At 43.8% G+C, this 12,051-nt stretch overlaps 1 protein-coding gene across 1 annotated transcript in view; it reads left to right on the top strand.

The window, feature by feature from the left end:
- Window positions 1–6,604: 6,604 nt before the first annotated feature.
- stx1b (syntaxin 1B) overlaps window positions 6,605–12,051 on the top strand; it is a 30,903-nt gene continuing 25,456 nt past the window's right edge. Inside the window, exon 1 of the mRNA XM_028985169.1 lies at window positions 6,605–6,993. Within this exon, the coding sequence (XP_028841002.1) occupies window positions 6,964–6,993 (30 nt within the window). The 5' untranslated portion in view covers window positions 6,605–6,963. The remainder of the gene's footprint in view (window positions 6,994–12,051) is intronic.

The raw sequence follows: 12,051 nt of genomic DNA, 5'->3' as shown, positions 1-12,051 counted from the left end.
ATCCAGTATGGGGGTGTGTGAGAGATCTGCAGGGTGGAAGGCAACATCAATAGTCTGAAATACCAAGAAATCTTAGCTACATTTTAAATTCCCAACCATAAAAGAGGCCAAATTCTGCAGCAGGATGGTGCTCCATCACATACTTCCATGTCCACATCAAAGGTCTTCAAGGCGAAGAAGATCAAGATGCTCCAGGATTGGCCAGCCCAGTCAACAGACATGAACATCATTGAGCATGTGTGGGGTAGGATGAAAGAGGAAGCATGGAAGATGAAACCAAAGAATATTGATGGACTATTCTATTCCTGATGACTTCATCAATAAATTGTATGAATCTTTGCCAAACCGCATGGATGCAGTCCTTCAAGCTCATGGAAGTCATACAAGATATTAAATTTGGATCTCACAGCACCACTACTTAATTTGCTGACATATTTTTGTATTTGCAGTAAATGTATGCAATTTCTGTATAAGCCACAAATTTTTTGTCTTGACAAAATTTGACGTTTCTGTCTTGATTAAATGATCAATCTTTTTTCAGTGAAACTAATTCATTTCAGTGCATTAAACATAATTTGGTAGGATTTTAGCTTTTCATATGAGCTATTTCAAAAACACCAATTGATTAATTAAAAGTCAGGTTAATAGCAGGTGTTCGATAAGCAACAAGACGTTTGTCCGGGACTGTATATGTCAGGCTGTCTGTGTTCTCTCTGAGCCAGTCCATGTGTAATTTCTATTTGTAGAAATGGGTTCTCCATTGCATGACATCAAGACATGAATTTAAGAATCTACGGGAAATATCCTCTCCCAAAACAAAAATGGCAATACCCTACATTTTATCAGATACATCATTCAATTGAGTACCTTAACGTTAAATGTAATTTCGCTTGGGTTAAGTTAATTTTTTGATGGTGAAAAATCAGTGTCCTGTATTGGACTTTTTTCTGTATGTCCATTTGCTTCCACACCACTTCTGTTTATGTGGATTTTTAAAAAATGTACAGCTATCATCCATCCATCCATCTTATAAACCCCTAAATAGGGCACTGGTCCATTACAGGAAATATAGGAAGCACAAAGCATTTCTACTTTGTCAGTTTAATTTAAATATTTTAATTTATAGTCCTGACAGGCAATAAATTAAGCATTTGTGACATTCTACGGTTACATATAACCAATGATCCTTTTCTTTTTTGTAATTCAGAACATGTGATTTGATATATAATAACAGATAATGTGTGTCTTTATTTACTGCATAAGTTATCTATTATGAGAGGTGCCATGCATGGTGTGTCTCTTTGAAAGGCAAATAAATATTGCCTAACAATCCTTTAAGCAATGAAGTTGAAAATGAGTCTGATGTCAAATATAATTTCATAACCAATAATTCTCCTTCTCCCTGGCTTGGTAATTTTAATCTTCTCCTGTTTTTTTTTTTTTTCGTGCACTTCCTCCATGTTTCCAACAGACAATTGCTATCCCTTTGCGTCTTGCCATACCCTGGTGTCCAAGGGCTCTGGCAAATGAAGACCAACTTACCAGAGGGGATGTAAGCAATTAGACTCTCTGTGCGGCATCAAGACCCTGAAACAGCAGCAGTGAACAGCAGCCTTTCCAGCACTGCAATGAAGGAGTGCCATAGACAAACAAATCGCCCAGCAACAGCCAAAGCGTGAGACCACATCTGCTCTAAAACCAGGACTCCGTACACACTGCAAGCCCTCCAGTCAAGGGCCATTGTTTGATTCTGCTCAGCAAGCTCCTCTACCTCAGTCACTTGTAAGTCAGGGTGTGACTAAAAGAGATTTTGTAATTTATTCATTATGGCATGAGTGTTTGTCACAGACATGCAATGAATGTTAAATGAAAAAGAAAACTAACTAAAAAGCGTGCATCACATCAAATGAATACTTGTATGAATTGCTTGGCATCAGTGTGCTGGCCACAGCCACACCCTCTTGATACAAGTTTAGTTTACACACTTTATTTCATTTGCAGCCTCTTAACATTCATCACAGCAAATAATCAACATTATGTGGTAGGCATGTATACTGGCAAATGAGGAAGTAGGATGCTCTCCCCATCCATGGCTAATATTTCATGAAACATATGCTTACTGGCTGGCCAGCCTGTGAAATAAAAGATGGATTTATGTGCAAACTGAGAATCAGCAACTCATGTAACGTTCTGCTTGTGAAATGCATTACGTTAGACCATTTCAATTAACATACAACATGTTATTTTAAAAATAATTTTAATCTACCATTAAACTAATGTCTTGCCCTGTGCCATGGTCTTATGTCACAAACAATTAAGTTGTGTTATTTTGGGTAAATTGTACAGTATATCCCAGTCTTAATAGTTTCTCTTCTTACTTGAAGGCAGGACACCAGGTCACATGAAATGCAGGTGTTGAATCAGTGGGAGGAATTCCAGCAGTGGAGTTTTTGTGCCCTCTGTTGTACATCACTTGGACTGAATAAGGCTAGGCCCTCAATATATGAAACATTCATCTTTAAAACCGAAACCCTTAACCCTTGAGCTTTAACCAGCATGACTCGTTTTATTTTATTCAAATTATGTATAAAACTAAACATATTTCTGCACATTTTATATATGTGGGCCAGGTGGCAGTGCAGAGATTTGTATGGCAGCCTCACATTTCCAACGTTGTGAGTTTGTGTGTTCGGAAAAGTGTATTCAAATCCCACTTACTACCATTGTATCCCTGAGCAAGTTGCTCCAGAGGGGACTGTCCCTGTAACTACTGATAACTACTGTATAAAGGCGTCTGATAAATGCTGTAAATGTAAATGTGTGTCCATGCTCTCCACGTGTTGCTGTGGGTCTCCTTTGGGTTCTCCAGTTTCCTCACGCATTTACACTAGGTGGATTAGTGACGCTAAATTGGCCATAGGTGTGGGAGTGTTGGGACTCAACCCACCCCGGGATGGGCTCCAGTACCCATAAGAACAATGCTGGTGTCGTCCAGGACCCTGTGTTAGATGATTGAGAAATGACCCAACTATCATGTTGCTACACCAGAGTCTCTGTTGTACACTTTCAATGTTGGCACAGTTGAAAAAAAAAGTCTCCGATCAAAGTAATGGAATATTCGTCAGCCTGACAAATCTGCCATCTTGGATGCTCAACCTGCATTGAGGTTTTAGTATTCAAGAAATGGCACACTAGTTAATGCAATCTACGCCCCCACGCTGACCTTAGAACAACAAGGAAAACACAAAAACTGATGTTTAATTCAAAACAGCCTTTGCTGGGAGATGTACCTTCTCCCTTTTCATCTTCTCTGCAGCAGGTTCATTAGCGTATATCAAACACATATAAAAATTCCACCGGTTGAAAATAATTATAATAGCCTTTACACTGTACAAAACATCACACAAAAAGGAAAGAAAGAATGTCACTGAAATAGTCTAATGAAGCATAATTAGACATTTTGAGCAAAATACAGACCCAGGGTCAGTTCCACTTGCTCCACCTGAGTGTAGATTATTTATTCAAGACACATCCAGCTGACTCAGACTGGGGAAAAGCAGCTGCCACCACAGGAATGTGTGTGGATGGGTGCAGCCACATACGCTTGCTTGCTGGCCTTGTGGAGCTTGACAGGCCATAATGCTGTTTGCTGCCTCCCTGTGGAGGCTTCAGCCAAACTTTCTTTTGAGTCAGCAGTGACACAGACTACTGCAAGAGGGTGAAGAGGGGTCACCTTCAGTCTTATCAGGTCCTTTGGATGTAGCTGTGAGATTAAGCAGTAAAGGTAAATAGCTGGGCTTACATGATATATTATAGGATGTGCAGGTGGCCTGTAAAATACTGCTTGTGCATCTGCATGTTCTGGTGGGTGGTTTCTGCAATCTGGCAAAAAGAGAGGCAGGAAGCATCAAGACCTGTAAGTCCAGAGCGTTTTCTAAAAGTATCCAGAAACATGTATGGCAAAACAGAAATGGTCCAGGAATAATGTTCCAACAGGCAGAAAGATTTATATTCAGGATGTTTGAAGGTTTAAATGTTGTTAAGGTTAAGAGTTTCATGAGATGGTCACAGGTCTGGAAAGTTTCAATTCTCAGATGACATCTTCTGAAAGGAAGAAAGTCCTAGTTCTCTATTGCTTGATTTTGCACTCAACTTTTATTGGTGGATCAAGTCATGTGATTTATTGGTGGATCAAGTCATGTGAAATTCATATGTGCTATAGGTCCCTTTCACACGTTGACCAAACAAGAAATGAAAGTCATGCAGGAATATGTGACCATAAACCATTCATAACACTGAAACATGCAGTGGAAACTATGATTAATGTCCCTCAGACTAAAGTGTTGACTTTATTTGAATCCCCTGCAAGTCCAAACTAACCACTGTGACTCTGGTAGTGTAGTGAGCTACAGATCTCCCTTGATGATTACTTCTCCAAGATAAATGGTGATGTCAATGTTTTTGGGGAACCAGGGAAGTTCTGGCCTCATGATCTGGAACAACTGGCCTACATGGAAAAGTAGGGACTGCGGATCTTATATTCTCATGGATTCACAGCTGAACCTTTTATTATCATAGACTGACAAACCATATATGTGCCTCTGAAAACTTAAATAAATTTTAATAATCCATTACACGTAAAATGAATGTGGAATTCCAAATTTCTATTTTTAGGATGAATATTTATGGCGTGACTTGCACGAGACCATTTGAATTATTAAATTTAAGTACGTATTTTTATGTATTTAGTTATTATATTTAGTGGGGTGAAAATCAGGGGGGGTTGACACTTCACTAACCCAAAGAAACGTGAGCATAGCTGGATCTGAATTACTGTATTAATTTGCATATATATAAACCATTCACACACACACATATATACCACACATATGAAAGATATTGAAGGACATTGCAACCATGCAACAGCAAGAGTGTCTATTTGCAGGACATATGGTCCAATGTGTTTGGAGAAAAACCCTGTGTTCTCAGGCACCCTGAGAAGGCGATGGATGAAATCATGGATGAAAACGTGATATTGGTTAAGCTCCTGTGAATGTTGCTCTCACAGGTCTCTACATTGTAATGCTATGTGGACACAAAAAGACATCATGTCAAATATATAGAATTTATTTCAGTGGACAGGGCTCAAGTCTGGCCGCCCCCATGAAGCTTAATGACCAATGGACTGTAGATCAGTCCAGTCAGTTGGATGAAGACGTGGAACTATTGATGCAAACACAGACAGGGCAAGTGGGCGGGTGCAGCTGTCCACTGCTGCAAGACCGGAAATCAAGAAAGCAAGAAAGGGTGGAAAGTAAATGTGAAATATGCCATAAAAAATTCCAGTATCAGTTTTGTATTGTTACTTTTCACCCGAATTCGATCAAATTGAGATCAATGAGATCTTTCTGATCACAAAACACTCCTACTTATTAATACTAGGAACTAGCAGCCATTCCTGTATGCTCAACTTTTTGTTTTACCAAGAGAACATTGAGAGTGTTCTTAGCATTTTTGGATATGCCTTTTACAAATTAATTCACATTTTAAAAAATCTGGTTCCTCGCAGTGACTAATGTACCTGGAAGTGCAGGCAAGGGGAATTCCGTAGAAATCAGGAATTGACACTTTCATCTGAGCAGACGTGAAATGCCTTTTATCTTTTTCATTTTTTGAGAGGAAAAAAAAAAGGTTGCTGCATAGTTCAACTGACTATTCAGCAACTCGACATTTCATTTCCCTGTAGGGCTTCCCTACGCCGGAAACAACCTAATCTCTCTAATCAATCCACATCTTTCTTTCTGCCTACTCTTCCCCGAGAAGAAAGTTGACAGCCTTTCCTTTACTGCTGGGCAGGCAGCCAGCGTGGATGAGGTTAGAGTTACCATAAAACCTTTATTTGAAATTACTTTGCACCTTTGCACATTTTATAGAAGAAGCCATTGATCCCCCATGCCATCGTTCAGCATGCGGCACCAAAAATTTATTGTGACAGTTGTCCTCTGACTCTTGTCAGCTTTATTTGTGTGTGTGTCTCATAATAAAGATTTCATCAACATAATAATAATCAATTATGTTGATAAGTGTGATATGATCAACATTATGTTAATTAACTCAATTCTGGTGTATGCAAGCTTTTGTGATTACTAATAAGTTGCGGTATTATATACCACTTCCCTGAAAGTATGATATGATTTATCGATATAGTTATCGAGTCATCGATTCCACCTGCTATTTTTTAAATACAGGCCAATGTGATAATATAGCAGAAATGCAGCGATGCGATATTTATCTTCCACCCGGTCGTGATTCATCGCAATTGTGCGAACGATGACAGGAATGATCGGAGACGCTAAACGAACGTTCACGTTCTCAGGCCGCGTCCACGGCGCAAAATCCCCCAGCGCGTCCGGGCCCGATCGAGGGCGCCGCGGGGTCGCCCGGTGCGCCGGAGCCAAATTTCCGTCCGCCCAGAACAAACTACAGCTCCCCGGTTGGCATGGAGAGCTTACGCGCTGCGGAGAGGCGGCGTGAGGCGGGGGAAGGGCGGCAGGTGGAGTGATACGGATGGGAGCGAGAGGGGAGGCCGCGCATGCGCACCGCCGCCCCGTCCTCTGCGTCGCTTTTTTTTTGCAGCAGCAGCGGCAGCGGCAGCGGCAGCAGGCGGCGGCGGCGACAGCGGCAGCATCAGTACCGTGTGCTCGAATCGCATTCGTTCGTTCGTTCGTTCGTTCGTTCGCTGTTTTGCCGAGCGCGCTGCGGGGCGAACGCTGCACCGCCACGGAGGAAACGGGACAAGGGGGACCAGGACGAGACCAGGTGCCGCAACGGGGATACGCAACGCCGCCCCCCCTCCCGCGCCAGAAGAAGAGAAACGCCGAATAAATCCGAGCGACTTGGGGTCCGTGGAAATAAGAAGACCGACAAGGCGGAAATCGATTTAGCCAGCACGGCGGGGGAACAATGAAGGATCGCACGCAAGAACTGCGAAGTGTAAGCCTGCCTACGTTCCTACCATTTTTTGCCCCCTCCCTGGTCCTCCTCCATCCTCCTCCCTCACCCTCATCACCGCAGTCGGGCGTTAGCGGCTGACATCTCGCCGCTAGCGTGGAGCCGATAAACCCACGTAACGCGCCCCCGTTTGTTTATTTGCTTTAGAAGGTAAAATAATTTAAAAAAAAAAAAGACGTTTCGCGCTTGCACGTCCATTTTACGCAGTGCACTGGGCATCATTACGCACGTATGTTCCTGCGTTAATGGCGGTGCCCATGCGTGCACCGTTACATGTGATTTATGCGAGATTTTTATATTTTTTTAAACCCGAGCGATCACGCAAGACCTGGCCACGTACCGACGAGGAATCGATGCGCTTCCCGCGTATGATTATTAGGGTTCAATTCCCGTTACTGTGACGGACCCCCCACCCCCCCCCCACCCCCCACCCTGTCACCCTCGACAGCCCTGGGTTAAAAAAAAAATCCCACTGGCTGCTCGCATTTCCATTTCCCCGCTCGGTCGCCCTCGGCGGCGGTATAAAAGGAGCGGGACGCGGGGCTGACAGGCGCTGGGTCGGGGTGGGCATGCCGGGGTGGGTACATATGTCAGACCATCCGCCAGAACGAATGGTGAATGAGCGCCAGCGCGTGGTTTTATGGGCAGAGCTAATCTCTCTCTCTCTCTCTGTCTCTCTTCTTCTTCTTCTTTTTTTTTGGATGGGGAGGGGGCAGTCTGGACACCACGGCACCATTTTAATTCGCAGTCTGATCCGTGCAGGTGAGCGAGGCCCTTTTCCAGGCGCGCAAAGTGAGCCGAGGTGTATTCCCAGATTCCCAGAACGTTCCCGACGCCAACGAATTAACGGAATAAAACGACGTGGTGTGAAACCGACGCGAGGCCCAGTGGCTTTTGGGATCAATAAAATATCAGTGCCGCCCTGGACCCCCGCCCACCCACCCCCTTGATTTAAGAGATCTGAAACACCCCCTGCTCTCTCTCTCGCTCTCTCTCTCACACACACAGATTATCGCTCATATGAATTCAACAGTAATGAAACTAAAAAAAAAATCTAAGATGGCAGTGACCGTAACGCCAGCGATGTCTGGACCGCCCGTAGTTGGAAGCAATTAATGTTTTTTTTTTTTTTTACGTCACCCTGCGCCCTCTTATTCCTTCCATTCCTTCTTTCTTTCTTTCTTTCTATCTTTTTAGATTGGGAGCATCAGGAAGCGCAATTGCCCCTAAACGATTAGACCCGGACGACCCCAGCGCGCCCCAGAAACGCGGGGACGCGTCGCGTTGCGGGCGCGCGTCTTCCCGCCGCGATCGCGCAGCGGTGGCGCTTTATGTAATCGCCAGCATCACCGTGACGCGTCGGTCGCGCTGCGTCGTCCCCCGGAATGGGGTGGCGGGAGGCGGTATAAACCAGAACCCATGAACCGGAAGACCCGGGTTCAAACCGCACCGTGTCTCTGGGCGAGACACTGAACCCCGAGTGTCTCCCTGTGACCACCGATTAGAAGTGCATACACGGCGTCTGGTAAATGTCGTAATTGTCTGTTTTGGTTGGGGTTACGGAGTGCATGCATGCTCTCACTGAACCTCAAACGGACACAGAATGGGCCAAAGCAGCCAAATATGTAAATTCATATCAAGCATTAAATGACATTTTGTGGATCGTCAGTGTACAGCGTATTTCAGATAGTGTTAGTGATGGTGGTGTTGAATGGACTTTTATTATGGCGACTGGTTCTCCGTAGGGCTGTGTGTGTGTTTTAAAACCAGAATGCTTTATTGCATACGGCAGTGAGTTGAGCGTCCCGTTGATCTAATTCAGTGGTATTCCTCCAAATCAGTAGGCCTCTGTCTTTCAGGCCTTGGCTTAAAGTGCATTGAGCTTGGCCAGGCACATTGTAGGACGAAAATTGAACTTGAATATATATAGCAGAGCCACTCGACGGAGCGAAGAGGTCAGTTTCAGATATATATCTGCAGGTGAAGTAGACTGTACCCGGGTATTCATAGGTAATACGTATTCCCGACTGAATGGGTTTTGCTTCAGGAGGGATTTACATGACAATGTTTCAGGAATACCACTCACCTCACACCAGTCTCAACGGTACCCCTTCATCAAGCTCAACAGAGCAAGAATGATGGCCAACGTGTGGTGGAGAACAACACGAGTAAGATTATTCATGTAAACGAACAATTAAGGATCCCTGAGGAAAAATCAGATGAAGGTAAAATGGTCTGTTTTCGGAATATGTTATTGGGAAAAGCTTGATGCAAAGTCCAATAAAATGGACCACATCGTAAGAAGTCTTTTTAAGTTACAGGAAAGCTTTTTTAGCACTGTACAGAATCAACAGGGTTGTGTAACTCTCGTAACCAGAAGGAGGGTCAAAAAGGTTCGATAAAAGGTTCTCACGCCGCAGTTGGGAGCTTTACTGCATCATGAACCGTCCTTGAGAGGAAGGGGCAAACATCTCGCTCTTCTTTCTCTGAATAAATGAATAAATTGTGGTTAAAGTGGGATTCCTGGTGTTTGGATGGAGTTTTAAACACGCAAGTGGATCGTCTATCAAACTCACCTGCATGTCACCGTCGGCAGTCACTTTGCAATGTACCTCTGAGCGTCCAGAATACAAATCTGCAGGTTCTGGCATGGCAGACATCACAGCCCTTGATTTTTAAATCGATTTGATTACAAAACGGGGAAATATGAGCTTGCATCCTCGTATCGGTCGGAGATTATCACTGACCCCGACATTACCGATACGCTTGACGTGACCGCGAATGCCTCATGGTCTCCCGGTCCAGGCTGGGTCTACAGCAGAGGGCATGGTTTGCAGTGTGAGGTCATTAGATGCCACAGGCAGCCATGGCGACCCTATTTAAAACCTCAGAGCCGCACGCAAACCCGCAGTTTCCCCCAATAGGATTTCTCAGGCGAGCTGGAGGATGGACAGCGAAGCCGGGAATCCCGGCGAAATGTATTGCAGTGGAACGCCTTTCATCTGACCCTGGCATCAGCAGGCTCGCTGTTCCTTGCAGACTGAGAAATGTCCTTGGGACGCTAATGCAAATTGTTGCCGTTTAACCGCAATTGGCATGCCAAGCACACACAACACAGCGGAACGTCGTTGCGAGGCATTCGTCACCGGCTCGTCACGACGACTGTCGCCACCGGGCCACAAATGAGGGTCCCGGCATTGTTAGGCTTTAAACGGAGCCGTTCACGTAGTAACGAAGCTGGGTGATGCCTTCTTGATTTCAGCACATAGTTAATGTTTCAAGCTTGTCGGTGCTGTTGCATGTGCCGCTTTTTGATCCTTTTGAACCTTCCGGAATGAGTCAGCACAACGGGATGCGGCGCGAGGTTGGAGAAGAGAGGCGGCATGCACAGCTTCGTGGACATCTTCTGGTAGCGTTCGGAGTCGCGCTCAGCTGTATTTGTGTCATGAATCCGTTTATTCGCTCACGGCCGGCCGTCAGAACGATACCCGGCGCCTTTTAATTAATGTCTGTCCACCGAAGGAACATCTTGTCATGTAAACGTGAGTTGTAAAAATCTGCGGGAGAGCATGAAAATGATTTAATACGTGAGCTTTCTCCCTTTTTCATTGAGGCCTGGGTCGTGATTCTTGGTTCTGGCGTCATTAGTCTTGAGGGTGTTGTCAGAGGCCTCAATCACTGCCATCCAAGCTGAAAAGAGGCTAAAGCCCGCCGCAAATCAGGCACGCTACGCTCTTTTGCCAGGTTTTTCAGGGGCAAACGGCTGTTTCGGGGAAACGTCCTGCCCTTTGAATCAAAATTGAGGATGTGTTCCTGTGCACTCGATAATTTGTATGAGACGTAAGGAAATGTATAGTTTCCGGTATCTCTGCTAATTAGAGAGAATAATTTTTTTAATAAGTGGCGCGACCTGTAAAGGAACTTATGTCATAAATCTTTTTTTTTTTTTTCTGTTCTACAAGTCAGGAAGCAACCTACATGCAGGGAAGGGGCTAATTAATAATGTTTTAATAATTAGGTTACAATCCATGAAGCGACAGATGATTTCTAGGATGTGGTGATTGAATTAGCAGTTGCTCTGAATGTCTCTTCTTAATAATAATAATAATAATAATAATACAACCATTGCAAGGTAAATTTTGATTTGATTTAAAAAAATGTATTTAATGCAATAAATGTTAGTTTTTGCAGTTTACCAATCATGCAACGGCACCATAACTATATATATGTATGTGTGTGGGTGTGTGTGTGTGTGTGTGTGTGTGTATATATATATATATAGTCATAAAAAGGTTTTGATACGTCTTGGATATTATTGCATTAATGTGATTAATGTGAACTGTATCATACTGTTTATATGATTTTAGGATTTTAGGTGATGGAACAGGCGATTGAGCTTTGGCTGGTTCTGCCGCTGTTGTTCTCCTGCCAGAGGAGAACAGAGCCACATGGATAGAGAGTCTCGGCACTGATAGCATTATCTGCAGCAACAGGGGAATTTACTGAGACAGCAGAAAAATAATTTATCAATCGATCAGTCAATTCAGCTTAGTTTCCCTAATTACGGGGTTTTCACTAGGCAGGAGGGATAAATTGCAATGGTAACAGAATACTGAAGACCTGCTTGTAAATGTTGGCAGGGTTGGCCGGTTTCAGCTCCTGCGACTACTCAGACTTTTTTTTTTTTTTTTTCGCCCAGTCATTCTCAAGGCGGCGTATTGATCACTCCTGTACCGTCTACAATGTTTTTCTCGCATGCTTCAGGCTAGCAACCCCCACAGCTTTACTGTAACCAGGTGACTAAGACGTTCCAGAACAGGGTGACTTACGTGCTGTCTGGGACATGAAGGAACACAACCCGAGACTGCACTGTGGATTGCCTTTAACATGTTTAACATCTTTTTTTTATGTTACAATCTGTAGGACTCACTTTCAAAAAATCATTTATTTCACTACACGAATTTAGTTATTAAATTGTTAATATAAATGTGTAATTCCTTTAAAACCTTCCCCTATCACATTTTTTCAACATAGTAAATG

Source organism: Denticeps clupeoides, chromosome 7, assembly GCF_900700375.1.
Source record: "Denticeps clupeoides chromosome 7, fDenClu1.1, whole genome shotgun sequence".
Lineage (NCBI taxonomy): Eukaryota > Metazoa > Chordata > Actinopteri > Clupeiformes > Denticipitidae > Denticeps > Denticeps clupeoides.
The sequence above is the reverse complement of the archived record's forward strand: the minus strand, read 5'-3'. Positions and strand labels throughout refer to the sequence as shown.